Here is a 22,956-nt window from a genome sequence, read left to right as displayed (position 1 = left end):
GGTTGCCAACCAGAGTAAGTAATAGAGCTCCCCCCCGCTGATCCAACTTTTCTTTTCTCCTGTTTTCCATTCAGACGAAATGGAGACAGTAAATAGCCCCGGCTGTCCTCGGAGACTTCATTCTGACCAAGGATATCACAATGGCAGCCCTGATGAGGAGCACATGCAATTACTCTCTCTTAATAAAATCTCACAGTTCCAATTATACCCTGGCACAATGGCCACTGCGCCTCAGTGCTGATTGAGTTCATACTCTCTGGGATTTTTAATAGCACCCAGCTCCCCCCCCCCACTTCTAATCCCCCTACCGCTCAACCATCCGCACACCAGCACCACCACCACCTCCACCTCCACCTCTCCCTTCTCCTCCTTCTTCTGTGTCTGTCACTGTGTTCTATTCATTCTGCACACCGTCTCCTTCTCACCTTGTTCTTTCCCCCCCCCCCCCGGGTTCATTAGCTGCTCTCAAAGGGTGGGTCACGTTGCTGTGGCATCGAGCGGTGGCCATCACTGGCCCTTTCTCCAGCATTAGTGCGGCTCATTGATGGGGAGCGCGCAGCAACATTAAAAGCCTTGAAATGCTCAGTGGACAGTGAAAGGCAAGAAAGGCTGTCGGCCCTTGTGGAGTGGAGAAATATGGGATTGATCTGAATCTGTGAAGTGTTTCCGCCAGGTTCTTCAAAGCGCTATTTGTTCCTGGACAGGGACAGATGCAGGGTCATGAGGGACCAGCAGCTCAGTCCGTGACTAGCGCCTGGCCAATGAACTTGAATTGACTTACACAAAACACATAGGGGTACTGCCTGTTGCATTGAAACATCCAGTGTGCCAATTTTAATATAAGAGGTAGATTTGAGATAACAGTCTACTAAGTCTAGACCAGGCAAAGAAATACATTCATCCAACCCAGTGCATCCAACCCTGATTGATTACAAAAGTGATGTCCCAGTTTGCATACAGAACAGAATTCAACAAATCATTCTCTGGAGAAAGGAGACTTCATTCCTACCCTATGGTAATGCAGTAGTATCTAAAATGTCACCCTGCAGACGCCTACCTGCTCAGAGATGTGATCAATACAACATCACTACGTTTTAGCTCTCAGGTGTCTCTCTCTGATGCGCTCATTAGCATGGATAAGCCTTGTCAGCCTTGGAAATAGATTCTCCTTTTGTGCTTGACTGTGAATTAACAATGCACCCAAGGCTTATCATGGAGTTATGCAAGTCTGTGGTTGTGTTAAAACCGAGGTCTGGAGCTTGGTTGCCTTTGAATAGAAGTATATTCTATAGACTTCATCTGCTTCATCTTGTTGTTGGAGGTCTGATGATCTGAGATTTCTGTTCTGTTAATGCACTCGTTTGTGAGTAGATGTCAGCTCTGAAGATCACGTAGCCTTAGTGTATTACCGTATTAGTGTGTAGTCTCACAATCCATGTCCTGGTTGGAACTTGGTCTGTTGAGGTCCATAAGTAAATGATCTAGCTTATATTATTAGTCCCTGGTCTGTGTGTAGATTCATGTAGCCCCAGGTCTGGTGGTCTTGCATAGGGGTCACCTAGTTGGTGGGATATAGGGGCTGATTCAACTGAGAGGGGACTTTTTATTCGCCTCAGAGGGACAAGATAGTTTTGTGCACAGGGCTAAGAATTGGTGGTCACGGAGTCCGATTTGTTTTTGAGCTGCTGGTGTGAAAGATTGAGCCTCCTTCATCAGCATGCACCCGGTCTCTCTCCGAGTAGACTCTCGATTGCCGCACTCGGAGGCTAGAGCGTCCCGCCATCCTGCTGCTTCACCACCGCCAGGGTGCTGTAATGTGATGTAGGTCAGAGCTCTCCGACTGCAGCCGCCGCTCCCCAACTCTCTCCTTACTGAGCCCTGCCGTCAGCTGATTATGTCAGATTAATTTCATATGGACTTTTTGAAGGAGGACGCTTTGATGTGCTTTGATTCGCCGAGTTTTTTATTTATTTACTCACGGCTCATCTCGTGTGAAGCCCGCTGTGCCAGTGCTGATACCGCCACGATAAGGGGCCGGGCATTAGATCTGTCGGATGCCGCGTTGCATTTCCTCCTGACAAATCTGCCAATTTCTTTTCTCCCTCTCTTTCATTTTTTTTTCCCCCCTTCATCCACATTTCATCCCTTTCTGCTGAAGTGACAGCCATGTAGATGAGAGCTCTCAGGCTGCAGGGAAGAGAGACAGTTCACATTTACAATGGAGTCGCCTGCATGGTGGTCTGACTGAAGCCCATTGCAATTCATTTGGAGAGTGAAATGGAGAGAGAGAGAGGAGGGAAAGAGGGGAGGGAGAGACACAGTCATAGACAGATTGATTATTTGAGGGCTTTATGCAAGCCGGTACCCATCAGTAATCCTTCAGTGACACCCCTCCTCTTGGCGGAGCTCAAAGAGACCCGTGTGCACAAACAGCCCAGGCATACGTTAACACTCTTATTCATGCCACTCTCCTTCCCCGGCACGCTGACTAGGTGGCAGGTTTGGAGCTGGTGCTGAGAGCTCAGGCCTTGTAGTTCAAATGAAATTAAATAAGCACCCTCTGAGGAAAAATGGAGGCGGGACGCTGTGATTACGGTGTCTTCTCCTTCTTCTGTAGAAGGTGAATTTTTTTTGGTGGTTGCAAGCAGTGGGTGAGTTGGAGAGAGCCCTTTGCTGTCGTTGCTGTGGACCTGCTCTTGAGATTCTGTTTTTCTGGTTCTTGAAAAGGAGCTCCATGGGTCTCTGTGCCAGCTGGAGTGGTTCTGCTTTCTCTCTCTCTCTCTCTCTCTCTCTCTCTCTCTCTCTCTCTCTCTCTCTCTCTCTCTCTCTCTGTCAGCATCTCAGTGCAACATAAAAACACCATGTAATCTGACACACTCACTTGGCCAAAGAAAATTCTGCGGGCGAATGATGTTGTTTATTTCTTTCTCCCTCACACATATATACTCCCTCTCTCTCTCTCTCCTCCTTTTCTCTCTTTCCCTCCCTGCTCGTAGAGCCCCTAGCAGCAGAGCAAGCCAGATTGATTGGCTGGGTATTGATCAGAACATGTGCCGGGGCTAAAGGGGAGGGAGAGGGCTCAGCGTGTCCGCAGCCTAATGGAGAGATGGAGAGACACTGGTGCTGGGTTGCCTGCTTTGATCCGTGGAGGATTAAAAGAGGCCCTGCCTGGATGGACTGGCCCTCCCTCTTGCCCTCTCTCTCTTTCCTCTCCCAATTCCCAATTCCTTATTTTTTTTACCTCTATCTCTCACACACTGCGCTCTCTCTCTCTCTTTCTCTCTTTTGTATCTCTCTCTCACTGTGTCGCTCTCTTCCTGTCTTCTGCTGCAGCACATCCATGCCACAGAGTTTGGTCCAGAAGCATCTATGTCACTTCCAACATATGCACCATTTGCTATCCCCTTTGCAGACCCCTCATTCTTTAAAGCAGTGCCTCACACACACAAGGCTAGCTACACTCTCTGACTTGTGTTCTGTCCCACGCTCTTCTCCGTCTTTCTCACGCCTCCACTCGTACACCCCACTAGACGGATGCCAGGATTTCATCTGAGACACACCACATAGACTCCATTCAAAATAGTTGAAGGTTGATCAATAGAAGCAGTGTGATAATGTACTCTCGTGTTCTGTTGAAGTGGACCCTGTTGCTGCGGCTGCTGGACTATCACTGCAAATCACTGAATGATTAAGCCTCAAGTTCTATTTCCCCCTCAGTATCGGAAGTTCAGACGTGGGGGCCGTGCCAAAGTTTTTCATTAATTTCTTGGAGCGATGCTGAAGGAAAAAAAAAAACCTTCTTCCTTCATGTTCGTTTTGAGCCGCTAACGAAAAAAGGCCCAGAATAACACTGCTGTTGTCAGTTCTCTGTGTTGCATGGATTAGTCAGATTGCTCAACTTCAAAAGCTTCTGCAGCGGTGAAAGAGCCATGCAGCACCTCGTACGTGAAATTCATGACAGCTTGCTTCTGTGTTTTGACTTTGTGATAAAGGTTTAGATCAATAACACTCGGATGATATTAACAACACTTTGTGGAGCATTTTTGAATCTGGAACAAGAAAAAAAAACAGCATTGTAATAACATTAAAGTTGCCCTCAAAAAATTGCGCACATTTCTTTTTTAAAGGAAACATTCTTGAGAGAACAGGCATCCTGATAAGTTTTGCTAGCCTTCCAGCAGTCTCATAAAACTTTCACACCGTTAGGAAAGTAGTAGAGTAATAGCAAAAATTTGAAATCCAATCTGGGACCAAGATATCATAGCCCAGGTAGATATCATAGCCCAGCTCGGTATCATAGCGCAGGTAGATATCATAGCCCAGGTATGTATCATAGCGCAGGTAAGGATCATAGGCCAGGTTCTATTGCTTTATGCCTTACGAATGCCTCCCCGCAGTATGGATGATTCAAACGTAATCCATACACTAGATTCAACCTGACTCAGAGCCCAGTATTTTCTGATTCCAAGCATACACAGAGCCTTCTCGAACAAGCCTTTGATCTGATTAACATGCTCCGAAGGAAGAGCTCTCTGAGAGATGTTTTTCACTTCAGAAACGTCAGTGCACATGTACATGAATGCCAGTACAATAGGAGATGCAACACAATACCCCATGGACTGATGCATCATGGTTCTGTGAGATAAAGATGTGTTCTCTCTGAGATAAGAGCCAAAGATTCTTCATTATCCGGTATTGCTCATTCTGTAGATGTAAGACGTATAATACAGCGTTCATAGTGGTCTTGGGAGCTCACAGAGCTCGCAGGGAAAGGTGGAGCCAGGTGAAAATCCCGTCCTTGGCTTTGGGTGTTGGAACGTTTCTATTGCTGCGCTCTCCAGGAGCGAGGGCACACGCGGTGCAACAGTCCCAGCCTCCGCCGAGACCCAGATGTTCACCGTTGATTAACTGCTCCAGTCTGTAGGATGTAAATGCTCTTTTTTTACGGCTCACCGGTTCCACTGGTACTGCCTGGGGTTTGCCGGTGCGTTTGAATGCTCATTTTGGGCAATTCAGGGTGTGCTGAGTCTGACTGAATGGGGTTATGCAAATCCCACTTTCCAATCCAAATTAGGTCCCAGAATTGTGGATCACTCTTTCCAACACCAGGTACTGACTGGATTGTGTCATGACATATTTTGCTCATGTGAGGGGTGAAGGATTGAAAGTTGAAGGATTGTGGTTTGGGAATCCCTGTCATAATTTCATATTAGTATTTCTGAATGTGACTTGATAGGATATCACAGTGGCCTTGATCTGGTGTGGTAGCCTTGCCAAATGTCTCTACCTTTGTGATTTTTTCCACGTCATTTTTTTTCTCTTTAAACCTTTTCCTCTCTCTTGATCTTCCTTCTCTCTTTTTCTCTCCTCTCTTTCTATCCATTTCTCTCCATCCCTCTCTCCCCCTTCCCCTCCCGGTATTACACTTGAGAGGCAAGTTGCTTTTAACTAGCCCGTTATTGGAACCAGTAGCCCTCCTGTCCAACGGTGTTTTTTCCTTAATTGAATCAGGGGAGGCCTCCAGGGAGCCGGGCTGCCTGCGGCGTTAGTCTCCCCTCAGTGTGATCACACGCACTGCAGCACGTCACAGGGGTCAGGAGGGGAGTATTTACACTGAGATTGATGACTGACCTGATACTTCACCTGAGCTGTGTTTTTTTCTTCTACCCCTTCCTTTAAAATAAAAACTCTCACACGGTATCGATTTTGAACCTGAAACATGGCCGCGTTTGAAGCCTTCCATTGTCCTATGGATTAGAATTGATCGGCCGAAGTGTCGTACAGCCTGTAAATATTTGCAAAGCGCATTGATCTCATTAGACGTGCCCCTGTTTTACATGGCCCCCCCACCCCCACCCCACCGCCTTTCGAAGTTCGCCATGGTCAGGACTGAACCAGTCTAATCCAAAGACTGCGTGGCTTAACCTTTAAGCCTTATCAAAACAGTCGTGGAGCTGACCGGTCAAGCTAGTCATTTTGCTATTGGCGTTCTGTGTCTCTTTGCTTGGTAGGTTTCTTTGGAGTGATCTCCATAGCTTTGCATCTTCCCACCTCGTTCAGCATCAGGAGACCCCTCATCCTGTAGCTCTTTTGGATAAACAGACAAGAACAAAATCGATCCTTCTTCGCCTTGGGCGACCAGTGGTCAGTGGTGCTCAGTGGGGGTGCTGACCTTGGAAGACCCCCACCCCCCCCACCGCTTGCTTTCCGCCCCTCAAATGAGTCACCTTCGCTCTCCCCATCCCCTCCCCTCTCTCTGTCTTTCTCTATATGTCTGGCGTGCATGGGTGATGGACGCAGGCGAGAAGGAGTGCTGAATGTTTTACGAGCCACGAGCCCAGAACTCTTAAACCCGTGGCTCTGCAGCAGGTGCAGCCGTGGCTCCGGCAGCAGTGGAGTTCACGAGGGACACCACTCACTGCGGATATTTCAATTAAAGCCCGGAGTTGGAGGCATTGTTAAGAGCACTGGGCAGTACATGCACCAGTGCACCAATGCATCCGCTGCCACCACCCCCACCACCACCCTTCTCTTTCTTCCTTTCTCTGTTGTCTCTGAAACACAAAGGGCTATTTTCAGACAGCCTGTCCGCAAAGGAGTTGGGGGGCGGTGGTGGGTGGATAACAGGAGCGGTGCTAGGCCTGTGCCTTGTGCGCCTAAAAGCACTCATGATTTTTTCATCTATGGCTATAGGGGCTTGTCGTCCACCGGTCGAAGAGAGTGGACCAGAGAACCATGGAGATGGAGGGATGGGGTGGAATATTCTCACACACAGAGGGAGGCAGGGAGGGGAGGCAGGGAGAGTGAGTGGTGCTGGGTGGGAAGGTCAGGTGGAGGGCTGTTAGCTTAACAAGGACAGAAGTGGGGAGCAGGTAAGAATAGTAAGGTGAGGCAGAGGCGAGGGAGCGAGTCAGCAGTGCCGAGGTCAAGGGAAGGAGAGCTGGAGCATTTGGATTTGTTAAAGGCCAGGAAAATGAGAACTGGGGTGGGAAAATAACGGAGCTGTAAGTGTTGAGGAGGAGGAGTGGTGGGAAAGAGAATGAAGGGGAGGACGCCCGCCAGAACTGGCTGTCTAATTCTGTGAAGCAGATCCAATCAGGCGATTCGGTCAGAATCGGAGCGGTTATGATGAAAATTGGAGATGGGGAAATTAGATGCGAAATGAAGAGATATGAGTTGAGATAACAACACGATCCAATTTGACAAGAATCAGTAATTGAAGAAGAGCAGTTTTTAATCGATTGCAAATAGACGTTTGCCTACATAGATTGGGGATAACATTCAACCATTTTTTAAAGGACAAATGGAGAAGTGTGGTAACTTCTAACTTCAGAGGGCGCAAACTAAATTACCCATGGATAATCCACTTTGGCATTCCACATGTTGTCAAGGTTAGAGGCTTGTTTCATGATGCTCCACTGCCCTTCTGATGATGATCCCACTGACCAAGAGACTCTAGCAGACTTTGTTCTGCTTGTCATTAGGGCACTCTTGACATATGACCTACTGTCACTCTTGACATACTTATCGATCTTCCCTTGACAAAACAAGCAAACAGATGCAAACATGTTCTCCCTGCCGCAGACAAAGATGCAGAGCTAGGAATACCCGCTCTCACTCGCTTGGCTAAGGCGTGCCTCTCAAATAGATGAAAGATGTCTTGTATTCATTCAGGAGGAAGAAAAGAAAGGCATGAATAAAATAGAAGATGGAGGTCTTATTAATACATGCTGTTGTAATCCAGTGCATTATCTCTGTGTTAAAGCACATTACTTACCTCGATAGGGCTGTGTTTAAGTGATTCTAATAAAACTCTAAGCGCTTAGGGGCCGATTTAAAATGCAGGGCTCACCACTCTATCTCTCTCCCCCCTCTCTCACTTCATCTCTCTCGCCCATCACTCGGTTCCTAATAGGTTTCATGTAAATATGTTCATTTGTGATTTTTTCCACCAGTTTATCTCTCTGGAAATTGTAGATGCAGATTATCCCGGGATTACGACGTCGGAGGGAAAAGCCACTCCGTCTGTGTGTTGACTTAGAGTTTAGAGGCTGGCTGGATGAAACCGGGAGGTGCTCGCTTATGGAACAGAAAACTGCCTCCTCCATCCTCCACCTCCCACTCCCCATTCGCCTGACTTCCTGTCTGCTTGTCACATTTTGTGGCATTCATTTCCAGAAGTGGAAAGCTAACAGACGTTTATGATGCAAATCACAGGCCATAACTCAGGGTGGTGTGGCAAGCAGCATTAATACCTCAGAACTCCTATGCAGCCAGCCAACGCAACAGTGCCAGGGACATTGGGCCGCAAGCACTTTGATTGTTAGACAAAAATTTCAGCACGTGATTGGGGACCATGTGGGCAGGAGCTTGCAATGGTGAGAGGAAAGAATCAACCAAAATTGCTTGTGCTAAAGCTTTCCTTTACTACTTTGTGCACTTTGTGACAGACAGAAAAAAATACCTTACAAAGAAAATGGGACATTTAAAAAAGTGAATGCAGGAGATCTGCTGTGAGAAGAGGAAGTGAATTTGTTCTATTTTTCAGCAAAATTTATGTAATTTCATACCATAACCTAAGGGATAAACCTGACATTGTGTGAGAAGCAAAAGTGCTGTGGCTGTAATTTCTCTTTTTTTTTCTTTAAGGAGCTCCTGCATATTTATAAGATCATGTCAAAAATAGAGCTAACCTTGATTTTACTTTCACCACCTCAACCCTACATTGTACCTCTGCAGCTGCGGCTTCCAATACTCTTGCATATAAATTGGATTTGTGAGTGCAAGGTTGCCGACTTGACTTAAAGGTAGGATAGGGAGTGCCTCCCCCCCAAGCAAGATCCTCAATTTCAGATCTCCATCTGGGGTGATGTAAAAAAATAAATTAAAAAAAAGAGTACAAACACACTGACATGCACTCACAAACGAAAGGCGTCTACTTATGCCTACATCATGACCACTAGATCCCTACAAAGCCACATGACCCTGAATGGTCTGTGTTGAAGGGAAGGGAAATAATAGAAAATAATACACGATTGTATCAACAGTTGTCCTGCAGTGTTGTAGCCCTCCCTTGTCAAGGCCTGCCCGGTCATACACTGCTCTGCTTTATGACTATTGATTTGCAGATTTGGATGTTGGCAGCAGGCTCATGGTCGATCCAAATGACATGACCTGCAGGGGGAACCGTTTTTTTTTTTTTTTCTACACTAGTAATCTGACCCAAAAATGTGGTTGGAGGTTATATGATGTGAAATGAGTCGGTGTGGATGATTAAGCCCTTGGAGGGAATGACTGGCAGCAGCCAGGGGCAGTGGCGCATCACACTGCAGGGCAGTGGACATGAGGGTGACAGGCGGTGAATGGATCTTTTTCTCGAGCGTCTACAGAAGTGTCACTGATTGATAGTTTATTTGAAGTGTTTTCACCTCGGCCAGCTTTCACCTTACCACATTCAGTGGGTTCACAGGTTTAAACTCAACAGGGAGTAAAAGAGAACTTTTATTACCTTAGCGAATATGCAAAGGCAGGGTGGGCACTAATCTCCTCACAAATTTTGCGCTTTGTGTGCTTTTCATGTCGAATCTGCAATTTTGCTTTATTTTTAGAGCGTTTTCTTTCATCGGCCTGGTTTCCTTGTTTCTATTTTGGTCTGTTTTTGGAGTTGTGGTCAGTCTCGCCCCCGGACTCCACATTCCAGGAAGCTGGTCTGTCTGGCCACAGTGGAGACCATAAAGAGCCCAACCAGGCTCTGGTTCTGCTGACGCTGGAGGTTAATTGCTGCAGCCCCAGCTTGGCACCATCGTGAGCTGCCATTGTGTCTGAGCAAACACAATAATTAGTGTTTCTGAAAGACCCTTTTTTCCCCTCTCTCTCTCTCTCCTTTTGTCTTTGAGTCACAAATCAGCAGCCACTTCTCGGAACATAACATCCAAGTAATTGAGAGAGGGGAGAAGAGATGAGATTTGCTTTCACCAAAAGTTGTGTAAGAAGCAGAGGAACAATGCCATTAGCATAATGTCAGTGTTGGGGATTTGTGTCAGCGTTCTGTAACGCGCTCTCGCACTGCGCCCAAGTGAATTGTTCCTGTCGCTCTCTTAACCAGATCGCTCTCTGCCTTGCTCTCCGACTAAACAAAGGGTTGATGGCAGCCGAGCTTATGAGAACATCGATGCCATCAGATGACATGACACATGAGTTTTTTCAGAGGGGGTTGTTGGGGGGGGTTGAAGTCAGAGGTCACAGATGAAGCGTTTAGGGAGGTGATGTGGCTGCTGTCACAGGGAGGCACTCGAGTGAGTTGTTGGTGGTGATGGGGTGGGGTGTGTGTGTGTGTTTGTGTGTGTGTGTGTGTGTGTGTGTGTGTGTGGTGGTAGGGGGGGGGGGGGTTGGGTGAAGAGGGATAATTGCACCATCAGTCGGTGCACCAGCCAGCCCGTTAAGAAGAATGATGGGAGAAAATGGCGGTCAAAAGGTCTGCCAGAAGTGCGTCTGTGCGACGAAGCAATGTGGCACACTGTAATCCGTCAGCCTTTTGCACTGCTAGGAAACTACTGCCATTGCTTCCTTTGATTGTTTTGTACTCAAAATTATTTTATTTTTCCTAAACTCAACTTCTCACCGTTTAAGTTCTTCCCCCCTCCCAAATCTTGTTTATTTGTGTGGCTGGAAGCATTGAATTAACCACCTCCCAGTTCCTCGCCATTTATCAGTGCACGTTCTACATCTTGAGGCCTCCCTGATGTTGTGCTGGGTCTCTGCCATTTTGCCTTCCCTCTTTTAATGAAATGCCGGAATTGAATCATATCAGGTGAGCTACTGCCTTCAGCCCCACTGGAAAAGCACTCTCTCTCTTTTCTGCACTGAGGATCTGCCGTAAGTGTGAATGATGCTTTTAATGTGAGCCATGTTCCTCTCTCTCCCTGCAGATAAATAAGGCGCTGTGTCCATGCACCGGCGTGACAGCCTTGGCAGGCAGGGCGGCTGTAAATGTAATGAAGGGAGCTCATAACTCTTCTGTCTGTCAGCCGCACACACATGATCATTAGCATTTACCTCCAGTACTGCCACTCACCACCAAAGTGCTTTCACATATTCTCTCGTTCTCTCTCTCTCTCTCTCCATTTCTGTATTACTTGTTCTTCTCTCCTGCTCAGTCTTTCATACCTCTCTTTTGTTACATCTTATATTCCCTCTCTCTCTCCCCAGTCTTTTTTATCATCATCTCCGCTGCTTTTATCATTTCTCTCACTCTCTCTCTCTCTCTCTCTCTCTTTCTCTCTCTCTCTCTCACTGTTTCTTTCGCTCCCACTTCCCAATCTCTCTCTGTCTTTCTCCGATAAGGATCACAATCACCTCCCATTCTACGCACATGTATTACAATGCCATCCGCCCGGTACAATGCTACGCTCAAAACTATTAGCATATGCGCTATCTCTGAGACGCAGGAGCGGCTGAAAGAAGGGGAAGGGGAGGGGCGGTCTGCCGGGGGGAGAGGATGGCTCCAGGATCTGGCACTTTGTTCCGTGCCGCCATGGTGTCAGTATCTCGCTGTCGCAAAAAGACAGCGCCGAACAGCAGAGCGAGGGGACAGATGGGCCTGGCAAGTGCTTCCAATTTTGAAATCATTTCTCACCGCGTTAAGGGTAGGCTGATAAGGCCCCGGCAGCACCGGTGGGCTGTGATACCCGCTGGACGAGGACCCACACGCCTCACACTGCAGAAAGTGATTTGAATTTTTTTTTCTCCAATTGAGTGTGTTAGGTGCGTCCCCCAGAGAGCAGCCTTCTTGGATGTTGCCACATCAAGCGCGCAGGTGTTAGTCATAAGACAACGTCTACCCGTCTGGTGTGTGTGTGTGTGTGTGTGTGTGTGTGTGTGTGTGTGTGTGTGTGAACACGCTCGTGCATGTGTGTGTGTGTTTGTGTGAGGTTGTATGTGTGCGCACGAAATGCAATCCCACCACACCATCAACTAATTAGGATCTAATTATCCAGGCAAGTGTAAACAATCGCAGCAGATGGCAGAATGCGCGGAATTAACTCTAATGACCCGCGGCCCGGTGGAATTCCCATTTCGGCGTCTCTGTTTGTTATTTTTCCTCTATTATTCTTTGCCCTACTTTCTAAATTCAGTTCTTCCCAGCCTCTTCATGCCCCGAGAAAACGCTGCCTGCCTGCATGCCTTCTTCTTCTTCCTGCATCCCTCTTTCTGCTCTCCTTCCTCATCAGTTTGCTCTGTGCCTCTCTTAACTCACCTAACATCAGTCAAAACCCCCAAAAGATTCTGTCTTTCGTTACTTTTTCTCTTTCCCTTGCAGGCCTGTGGATCAAACCACTGATTTGTTCCAAGTGAAAGGAAACTAAAGCTCTCGGGTGAAACGGTTATCAGCTTAGCGCCGACCACTGCATTAAATCCACGGTGTCTAATGGCTAGTTAGGAGGCAGGGATCTCCTGCTTGGCAGCAAGCAAAGAGCCTCCCGATGTGCCTCCTTAGTCCATCTGAAGTGAGCGATGGTCGACATCACAGCATCACAGAGAAGGAAGGGGGGGAGAGGGAGAAGGAAGGGGGGGGAGAGGGAGAAGCAGGGCGCCTGCTGCAAGGTCTCTGAGATCCAGCTGGTCTCTGCGGGCCTCTGTGCAGAAGCGGGCACATAATAGATGTGGAAGGAGTATGTGGGTGCACGGTGTCTCATTAATCGATGGCTGGCTTTTGCGGTTGCTCCTCTGCGTGTTGTGCCAAGTGCTCTGGAGCCTAATTAAGCTCTAGGATATCAGAGACACGTCCCTGGGCACACAAACTCCCCTCTGGTGAGTCAGAGATAGAGAGAGAGAGAGAGAGAGAAAGAGAGAGAGAGAGCTAAAAAGAAGTGCAAAGACAGAGAGAGAGGGAGAGAGCAAGAGAGATTTGGAAGGGATTGGGAATAGATGGGACATTGGGAAAAAAACAAGAGGACAGTGCTGTAAAATGTGAGCAAGCTGGAAGAATGAACAAGTGTAAGGGATGCTGAAGAGGTAAAAGAAGGTTAGGACAGAAAGTGCGTGAAGGAGGGTGTTGTGGCAGCGTTGTCTCAGTGTCGCCTTCAGGAAGGCTGTGCGTAGATAATTCAATCTGCAGGCCATCGAGCGGCACCCCCTGCTCGGTCTTCGCTCCTAATTAAATCTCCATTTGATAGCTCAATGTTGCCACTAATTGTGTTTGAGTTACGTCACTGGCTGCCCACAGCTCTGCGATCAAAGTCCAAATGTTGTGCCACGGCACACCTCAATTAATGCCTGCGGTTACGAATCAATGCAGCCAGGGCGACCCGTTCATCTGTCGTATGTCATTTCATCCGAATACTACCTGTGGAGACTGGGCCCTACCAGTGAAATAGGATGGAAGTGAGACCAATATTCACCCAGGCAATAATCTGACACAAAGGCTGGAGTACCCCCACCCCCCTCGAATAACACTGTTTCCTGACTGATGGCTTTCCTCAGCTTTAATCAGAGGCTCGGTAATCGAACTGCCATGTTGGCTCCAACCAACAATAACGCCGGTTGCAACTGATGCAGAGAGCCCATCTTGAGTGCCTTACCAGGATGATTTAATGGCCATAAATTGTTGGGGCGATTGGTGTAAACCACGGATGGACTAGCCTGTTTGTGTACACTAGGTACATACTCACGTGCGCACACTCTATGCAGATGCTGCCATCCAGGCCATAACGGTAAATGATTGGGAGAAGGAGGCGATAAGGCCTGTTGTTATATCTGGTGTTCGTCTTAATGCCTTGACATTGTTATTCAGCCCCTTGTTGAAATGGGTCTCCTCACCTTGGCTGCCAAGGTGGAGGGCATTCTGCTTGCGAGATGGCTGCGTGGGGGAGTTGATGCAGAAGCAGGATGCTGGTTGTCATGATGACAGTGGCAGTGACAGAGTGACGGATCACACTGACCTTCACAAGCGGGACTGTGAGGCTGACGAGGAGAAGCGAGGGCTTGGCGCTTGCCCCGACGTTCCAGTCTGTAACACTCACCTGGAGCCCCGCGCTGGAGAGCTGGAGACAAGAGCAAGTGTCCGCAGTCTCACTTTACACCAGCCAAGGGCGTGAGCACACACACACACTCACTCCCTTCTGTTCACACACTCACACACCCACGCTCACACACACACACACACACACACACACACACACACACACACACACACACACACACACACACACACACACCGGTGAGTACTGTAAAGGCACTGTGCAAGGTGAGCGAAGAAAACCCTCTGTTCGACATTTCTGCCGCCCGCATAGAAAGAGCCCATTGAAACAGCCTTGAATGTTCTACCGCTGAATGTCAGCAAGAGTGACATGAATAAGATAGCAGATGTCACAATGAAGCAGCGAAAGTGTGCAGAGAGAGAGAGAGAGAGACAGAGGGAGGGAGGGAGGAAGGGAAGGAGGGAGGGAAGGAGGGCGGGCGGGTGGCAGGCGTTCATTCGTTCGCAGTGAGCCGATGGCAAACCTTTCTCGGGGCTTCTTCCCACGGCACGGCTGCGACGCCCCACGCGATGCGATGGGGTCACACACACACTGTCTCAGCGGCACAGGTTCCACAGAATGAACCTGCTGCTTCCTGAAATAAAAAGGAAAGGTGACGAATATAACAAGTGCTGAATGCAGCCCTCTCGCCAACCCCCCCCCCCCCCCCCCCAACCCAACCCAACCCCCCCTCTCTGTGTGATTGCATGCCAGCATGGTGCAGCGGCAACACAATGGGGCATGTTTTATGGATCCTGGCTTGTGCCTGTGGCCTTTGTCTGGCGGCCATTAAAATTCAGGCTGCACGGCGGGGAGCCTGCGTGGAGCATTGCCACCCATTCGGCTTCAGCTGTCAGGTTGAAATAAGGTGTTTTTATCACTGCCCAGGAACCTGGCTGGCTCTAAAAGCGGAATGGGGAGGACAGAGGGCGCGATGGAGGGAGGGATGGAGGGAGGGCATGATGGTAAGATTTCCACCGAGAGGGACATTAAACGCCTCCTGCCGCTGGCCATCGCTCCGCCGCTCCACCTCTCCTCTGCGGAGTGCCTGTGGTCCAGGAACATCCTCCTCCCTTTCCTCTTCCTCCTCCTCCTCCTCCTCCATCACCCCGTCCTCTCCCCCTCCTCCTCCCCACCCCCAGGCTCTCCATCTGGCCCCTGTTCCCCCTGCACTGCCAAAACTCACCACCTCCCTCCACACACCCCCCCCCCCCCCCCTCTCTGTTCTCCCCTCTTCTCTCATTCTACCACAGTTCAATACCACCTAATGCGGATTGGCATCCAAACCAAATCCTGCACTGCTGTTGAAAAAGATGTCCTCATCCTAGTGTTTTGTCAACTCACTTTCGACCGAGAAGAGAAGCGAGGCGAGGAGAGGTGTATTTTTTTTTTTGAATGTGCTGGTTGTTTTTTTCTGTTTTCTTACTGTGTCTCTCTGTGTTGCTCTGAGTGGCGGCTGCAGTGACGGCAGGGAGACGTGGTGGACTTGAGGCTCATTAAGGGTGAATTGCAGATGATGACCTGAGTGGAACTCTGTCTCTGTCCCCGCCACCTGCACTGCCTCTGTCTGCCCTCAATGTTACGAGGTGCTGAGACGTTTAACCTCAATAACCTGCCGCGGAGATCAAAAAGCTGAGAACGGCACTACCACACACACGCACAGACACACACACACACACACACACACACACACACACATAGGCATTCAGGTGTGCACACATACACACTCATGCAAAAGGAAAAGGCAGGCAATGTGATTCTGGTACAGTGATACATTCGTATGCACACACACGCCTGCATATTCAAACACTTGCAGACCAAAGGTATCCTATCAAGCGCTCATGAACATCTTTATGTACCTGCAATTATACTGCACACACACACACACATGTTAGAGGAATGATTCTGGATTACATATGTCAATAGAAATGTAAATTATTTGATTCACCTGACCAAGTACATATGAATACCCCTCTCCCGGCGCAAACAACTATACGGTCATATGGTCGGAATGGACCATGATTGATATGTAATACCAGCCCTGGTGTGTTGAGAGCCTAACCTCTAATTTCCTTTGCCACGCTGATCAACGCTCCACACCTGAGCTCCATCATCGCCGACAAGCGGGACAATAAACCTCCCTGGCAACGAGTAACTTTAGTACATTCAGTCCTATTTCGATCTCAAAGCAATTTCCCTTTGAGCTGCACGAGCAACACCCACCTCCCCTCCCTTCCACCCCCCCAACCCCCCACGCCACCCCACACCAGCCCAGCACCGCCACCAAAATGCCACTGCCATTTGCATTCATTTTAATGGCAGCAGCAGCGGTGGCGGCGGCGATACTCGCTCCTCGCTGGGGCGACAGCCCCCCTCATATCCTCTAGTCCCTCTCATGGCGTTCCCGAGTCCTGCTGCTCGCCCCCAGCCAATCGATGTGGGAGTCAGCTTTTGCATCTGGAGGTCCCTAATGGGGCCCGCGTTTATAGTGCTGCATCGCTAAGTGGATGTTGCCCCTCCACCAGCTAGAGGGAATGGCAATGCATTTACCGGGGGGGATGAAATTACCGGGGTGTTTGCAGGAGAGCACTGAAGCTGAGGAGCTTTGTGTGTGTGTGTGTGCGTATATGTGTGTGTGTGTGTGTAGGTGTGTGTCTGTGGAATAGGAGAGGAGGATAGAGATTGGTAAATGCTTTATTTCGGCCCACATGGGTGATTGTTTTTTTTTTTTTTTTTTAGAGCAGTTACCCAGTAGCGGTAATGGTGGAGGGTGTCAGAGGGGGTCGTCGAGGGCTTTGATTAGCCTGATAATAGTCCACGGGTATCACATCTCACTGTCCTTTTCTGATGAGTGTCTCTGTGTATGAGCGTGCGTGTGTGACTGTGTGTGTGAGAGAGGTAGAGAGTGTTTGGTTGTTTATCTATTTTGTTCTTTTTCTGTTCCCTAGAAACCTTGTCTGCCTACCGCTGTTTGCCTGTGTGTGTGTGTGTGTGTGTGTGTGTGTGTGTGTGTGTGTGTGTGTGTGTGTGTGTGTGTGTGTGTGTGTGTGTGTGTGTGTGTGTGTGTGTGTGTGCTAACAGTGCACATGAGCGTGGGCAAATCCCGGTTTTAGTTCACGCTTTACCTTCCAGCTTGGATACATGACTGCATTAACTTCATTTTGTACTCCTCAACCATCCTGAGTTTCTTTCTTTCTCTCTCTCTCTCTTTCTCTCTCCCTCTCATTTTCCCTCTCTCGCCTCCCACTCCTTGCTGCTTGCTGGCTCCCTCCGGTGTCAGGGTGAGGTGAGCTGGTGGTGGTGGGGGGGGGGGGGGTGTTGGAAGAGGTGGCACTGGTGCTGCTGCAGGTGCAGGTAATGGTGGTGTTGGTGTTGATGGGAGCCTGACTAATGCAGTCATTGGGCTGATCTACGAAGCACCACACAGCAGACTTATGGTAAAGGAGGGATGACAGTGGGGAAAACCAGCCCATTTTCTTTCTTTTTGCCCACCATCACCACGTGGCTCCGGGGGCCTGGGACTGAGCCGCCATCCTCCGCCTCTATTAATACTGCCTTTAATTAGCCCGTCCGCGCTAATGCTGCTACGATCGGCACACTGTCACCCTCCGGGGGCCTGGCCGAGACAGACGGCGGGAGGGGATCGATACGTCTGATCATTTCTTTCTCGTCGGGAGAAAATGAAAGCACTTTGTCTCGCACGGGCGCTGACAGGGAGTTCCGCGCTTAGTGGGCCATGAACCTCAGTGGTGTTTTAGTTTAGTAGTACGATGTGGATGGGAGTGGTTGTGCGCGGCTATGCTACATAATCTGGCTCCCCGTATTAGAAACAGTAAAGATAAATGAACGGCGGTGCAGGGCATAGCTCATTCTGTCAGCTGCTCTGGGCTGTGGGGCTACCAAACAAATACTCCTTAAGGGCTTCGCTGCCGCGCCGTGCTCTTCCCCCCCTGCAGCTCTCAGGGCTGCTACCTAGAGGAGCCCTCTTGCAGCCCTACCTCTCAACGCTCTCGGCTCTTTGATTGTGCGCCTGACATTCAAATCAGTTTGGAGGATTGTTTTTTCAGCCATCTGCTAAACCTTGCTTCCTTTTTCCGCTGTGGTTCATTGATCTGGCATTGGTCGTACCTGTCTAACCCCTGACTCTCTTTTCCCTCTTTCTCTCTTTCTCTCTGTCCCTCTCTCTCTTATCTCTTTCACTCCCCATTCCTTCTCTCTTCCTTTTCTTTCCAATTCCCCTCCTCTCCCCCACCTCCACTCTAATCTCCTCCCTCCTTCCTCCCTCTTCTCTCCTCTCCGTGGGCCTAGATGATGTTCCTCCCTACTTCAAGATGGAGCCCATTCCGACTCAGGTCCACCTGGAAGGGAACCGCCTGGTGCTCACCTGCATGGCCGAGGGAAGCTGGCCTCTCGAGTTCAAGTGGATCTACAACGGAACCGAGCTGACGCGCTTCTCGCTTGAGTACAGGTAAGAGAGAGGACGACGGAACAGAATGAAAGAACAGAAAGGAGCTACAAACAAATTGCCTCTCTGGTCCTCCGTCTCAATTGTGGGTGTATAACCAGCTTAGTAAATAGGAACACTAATCACAGTTTAAATTGAACAAATTCCTCATTTGCCCCGCGTTTAATTCAAATTCAATCTCATCTTTATTTATATATTCAGCGAGGATCTGGCGTGGTAACCCCCTTGAGATGCAATGTCTCCCTTTTCAATATGAGCATGAAATGACTTGCGCAGCCACTCCGAGCACATATTAGCAGATATCATTTTCTGTTCGTTCGGAATGCACAAATACAGCAGCATTCATTTCACCAGGAGTCCCCTTCCCTTGTTTAGCAGCCACAGGGCTTTGCTTTCCTCACCACCACCCAATACCCCCCCACACACCCACACACACTTACAAACACACACTCCCCACACACACACACTCACACACACTCACACACACACACCCACACACACTCACACACACACTCACACACACACCCACACACACACACACACATTCACACACCCACCCACACACACACACACTCACACTCACACCCCATGAAGAACAGGAATGGCAGAATGGCGCCAGGAGGCACAAGACCCCCTCACAAAAGCCACGCATGTGGCAGAAAAAAAAACCCCATCGCATTCGACATTAGCACGGCTCCTCCAATATTTATGCCAGGCGCCGCTAAGTGAATTGTTCCCGACTGCAGCACTGCAGTGGGCGCTCCTGCCTTGCATTCGGCTGCTGCTGTCAATAATACAATACTTCACTCTCTTGTTATTGTTTTAGTTCTTTTGCTGACCAAGAAGGTCAAAATTTCACACCGAGATGAACAGGGTTTTAATGGATTGTGCAGCGCAAAGACCTTTTGTATACCGCCTCCAGCTTTAAGGCCGCTGGTCCTCTGTGGATGCTGCTCTGTTCTAGTCGTGTTGGCGGCGGCGGCGGCGGCGGCGGCGATGAGGAGAAAGCTCTCAGCCTCCTCTTCCTGTCTGCAGAAACAGTGTGAATAGGTTCCAAACCACACAATTAGATCCCTGTTAGCCATCATTATCAGCCCACATCTCCCCTCCTTAGCCAGTCATCAGCACTCTGAGCCGACAGCGCTCTCTGTGTGTGTGTGTGTGTGTGTGTGTGTGTGTGTGTGTGTGTGTGTGTGTGTGTGTGTGTGTGTGTGTGTGTGTGTGTGTGTGTGTGTGTGGAAGAGCGGGGTTGTGAGGATCACTGTTCTGCTTGTTATTCCCCACCATTCCTGATCAAAGGAGAGAACTTGAATCCACTTAACCAAGGCGTCACCGTTCTGCAAATAGTCGTGCAAGAACTCAACAGGGCAGATAAGAAGCCTTCTGCGGATGCCACTGTCTCATTCAACAAACCCCCTTTTCTATTTATAGCTCTCTCTCTCACACACACACACACACACACACACACACACACACACACACACACACCCTAAAGAACTGAGGCATTCTAATACTTCATCCCTGGCCCTTGTTAGGATGTCTTAATGTACAGTTCCTTATGTGTGGTCTCAGCTTCTCTGATTCCTGTCAATAGGAATGGTACAGATTAGATTGCACATGTTGCAGATTTTTCCCCTCCACTTAGTGCTTGTTTTGTTCTGTTGCTGTTGTTTTTTTTGGCAGAGTTAAATTGTGTAGATGGCCTTTTTTCTCTACCCTGTGTTGTCATCATAACATCAAGCCAGGCTGAAACACTTTTCCATTATTAATGAAGCTACTTTGACAGGTTAGGGTGCTGAGAGTGGTAGAGCGTGCCAAACTTAACACCATCTCACACACACACACACACACACACACACACACACACACACACACACACTCACACACTCACACACTCACACTCACACCAAATGTGTTTCTTTCGCCTACATGGCATGCACACTATTATGAAATATTCCTGAACATCCTTCTGACTGCAGTGTGTGTGGCTTTCCCCCCCTAATTGCCAGATAGGGCTCTTTTGTTCATTTTTCCTCATGTCTGGAATGATGTGGAATCCTAACGGTTGTGTTTGTCAGGTATGTGATCCCGGCGCTGGACCGTGCCCATGCGGGGTTCTACCGGTGCATCGTGAGGAACCGGGTGGGCGCCCTGATGCAGCGGAGTACTCAGGTGCAAGTGGCCTGTAAGTGCGCGTTCCCCCCCGAGCCGTGGACAGCTGTCTGAAGTGGTTTTTAAAGGCACTGCATGTACCCGCCGAGTCGCTGCAGGAGCTGTGCAGACTGTTAAAATGTGCTCTCTCTCTCTCTCTCCCTCTCTCTCTCTCTCTCTCTCTCTCCCTCTCTCCCATTTCCCTCACTCACTCCTCTTCCAAATCATTCTGTCCATCTCCCTGCTCTCTCCTTTGGTCCATCTCACTCATTCGTTCTCCCGTTTTCCACTTTCTACGTATGCCTTTCTTTCTTCTCTATCTATCTATCTCCTAATCTATTCCTTCTCTGTGTGTGCACCCTCACACCAATTGGTCCACCTTTCTATCTCCCTCTTTCATTCTCTCCATCACATCACATCCCTTCCTCTTTCTCTCCCTCCTTCCGTCTCTCCCTCAGATATGGGCGGTTTTGTGGAGGGCGAGCGCACCCAGGCCGTGTCCCAGGGAGAGGCAGCGGTCATCCTGACCCCACGCATCCTCAGCTACCCCCGGCCCCAGATCACATGGTTCAGGGACGGACGCAAGATCCCCCCCAGCAGCCGCATGTAAAGCGCCCCCCTCATATCTGCCTGTGTGCTCTCACAAGCTGTCATTTATGTGTGTGTGTGTGTGTGTGTGTGAGTGTGTGAGTGTGTATGTGTGTGTGTGTGTGTGTTTGTTTGTGCACGTGTTTGTATGTGTGCATGTGTTCATGAGTATGTGAGTGTCTGTGTGCTTTGTGGGGTAGTAATCGCGTGCATGCATATGTGTGCGTGTGTGTGTGTGTGTGTGTGTGTGTGTGACAAGGTAGGGAGGAGGTAGAGATACATGTTTTATGTGTGTCATTTGGTGGCGTCGATCAAAGATGCATGTCCTCACGTGTATTTGACATGAAGGGAGTGCTGTGCCTATAGATTTGGCAGCGCCTGCCTGCCACCGCTGTGCTCTGCTCCCTGCTAGACGTGAGTTTGGTCATGAAGGCCCCTTCTGTAAATGACTGGAGCCGTGATGGAGGCTGGTATAATAAGAGCCTGTGCGAGCGGCGCGGCTGCCTTTAGGAGAGAGCGCTGATTGAGGAGGAGGGAGGAGGACGTGAGCAACAGGGGAGCCAATTACACCAAATGGACAAAAGCCCTGTATTGATGACCTCGGGACTGACAGCAGTGGGCTGATTTCTGTAACTGTGCTTGCAGCGTTTATGTGTTAGTTAGCCAGTTAGTGTGTGTGTGTGTGTGTGTGTGTGTGTGTGTATAGGGGGGTAGGTAAGTGTTGGTGGGTGGATGGTGTGTGTGTGTATATTTATGTGTGGTGGGGGGTGCATCAATACGTGTGTTGGTGCTTAAACCAGAAATGTGTGTGTGTTTGTGTATGTGTGTGTGTGTGTGTGTGTGTGTGTGTGTGTGTGTGTGTGTGTGTATATGTGTATCTAGTCTGGGTCAGGGAGGTCTTTGGCAATCACCTGAGATTAATTTACCTGACTCGACAGCGCGAGGCTGAGCGAGAACAGCGCTGTGTTTGATGATCTATAATTTATGGAGCTCGTCCGGCATGTCGTATCTGACGTGAGGGCTTCAGACATTTACGGGGGGGATTGTATTCCCCAGCCCCTCCGAGGCGAAACCAGACGAGTGCACTTCTCTTTTTTCTGAAGCTCTCCACATAAAATCCCCCAAAAGCGAAGCGAGTGAGGAAGGAAAGGGAATGGGGGGGGGGGGCACAGGTTATATAAAAAAAACGTCAGAGGCACTTTTCAGAGAGGCTGAAGCCCCGCCCTCCCCGCTGTCACGTCATTCACTTTGAGCAGCGGCTCCTCCCTGCCAAGGTGTGGCGTCCTATCATGCCAAAGCGCGTTGCCACGGCAGCACCTGCCTCTTTATGAATCTGAGAGACTCTGACAGAGGGAGAATTTGTTTGCTTTGTTTTTTTTTTTTTTTTTTTCCCTTCTCCTGCACATTGATATTCCGCGGGGCGTCGCGCCGACTTTCGTGAGAGCCCTCAGTATAATTGTTCGGGAGTCTGTTTAATCTGTGCTTATCGGGCCTGTGCTGACAGATACACAGGCCCTAATCTGCCGGCGCGGGGAGTGTCGGCTCTCATTTACCGGCACGCGCTCACGGCCGGGGCCCTGCGGAGCCGCCCCGTGGAATCCCAAAGTGGTTTTGTCCTCGTGGGCTCCTCCACGCGAGAGAAAAAAAAAATAAGGCAAGAAAGAAAATCACATTGATGCAACGAAGTGCTGGCATGGCTCTGCAGAGTGCTGTGATCTTAACCAGCTGGGCTTC

General features: G+C 49.3%; 1 protein-coding gene across 1 annotated transcript in view; it reads left to right on the top strand.

Annotated features, from left to right (window-relative positions):
- sdk2a (sidekick cell adhesion molecule 2a) overlaps positions 1 to 22,956 on the top strand; it is an 87,445-nt gene that overhangs the window by 29,168 nt on the left and 35,321 nt on the right. Inside the window, exons 2-4 of the mRNA XM_031573043.2 lie at positions 18,327 to 18,486; positions 20,562 to 20,668; positions 21,093 to 21,240. Coding sequence (XP_031428903.1) covers positions 18,327 to 18,486; positions 20,562 to 20,668; positions 21,093 to 21,240 — 415 coding nt within the window. The remainder of the gene's footprint in view (positions 1 to 18,326; positions 18,487 to 20,561; positions 20,669 to 21,092; positions 21,241 to 22,956) is intronic.

The sequence above is a fragment of the Clupea harengus genome, chromosome 1 (assembly GCF_900700415.2).
Source record: "Clupea harengus chromosome 1, Ch_v2.0.2, whole genome shotgun sequence".
Lineage (NCBI taxonomy): Eukaryota > Metazoa > Chordata > Actinopteri > Clupeiformes > Clupeidae > Clupea > Clupea harengus.
This window is presented reverse-complemented; position numbering and strand designations above follow the sequence as displayed.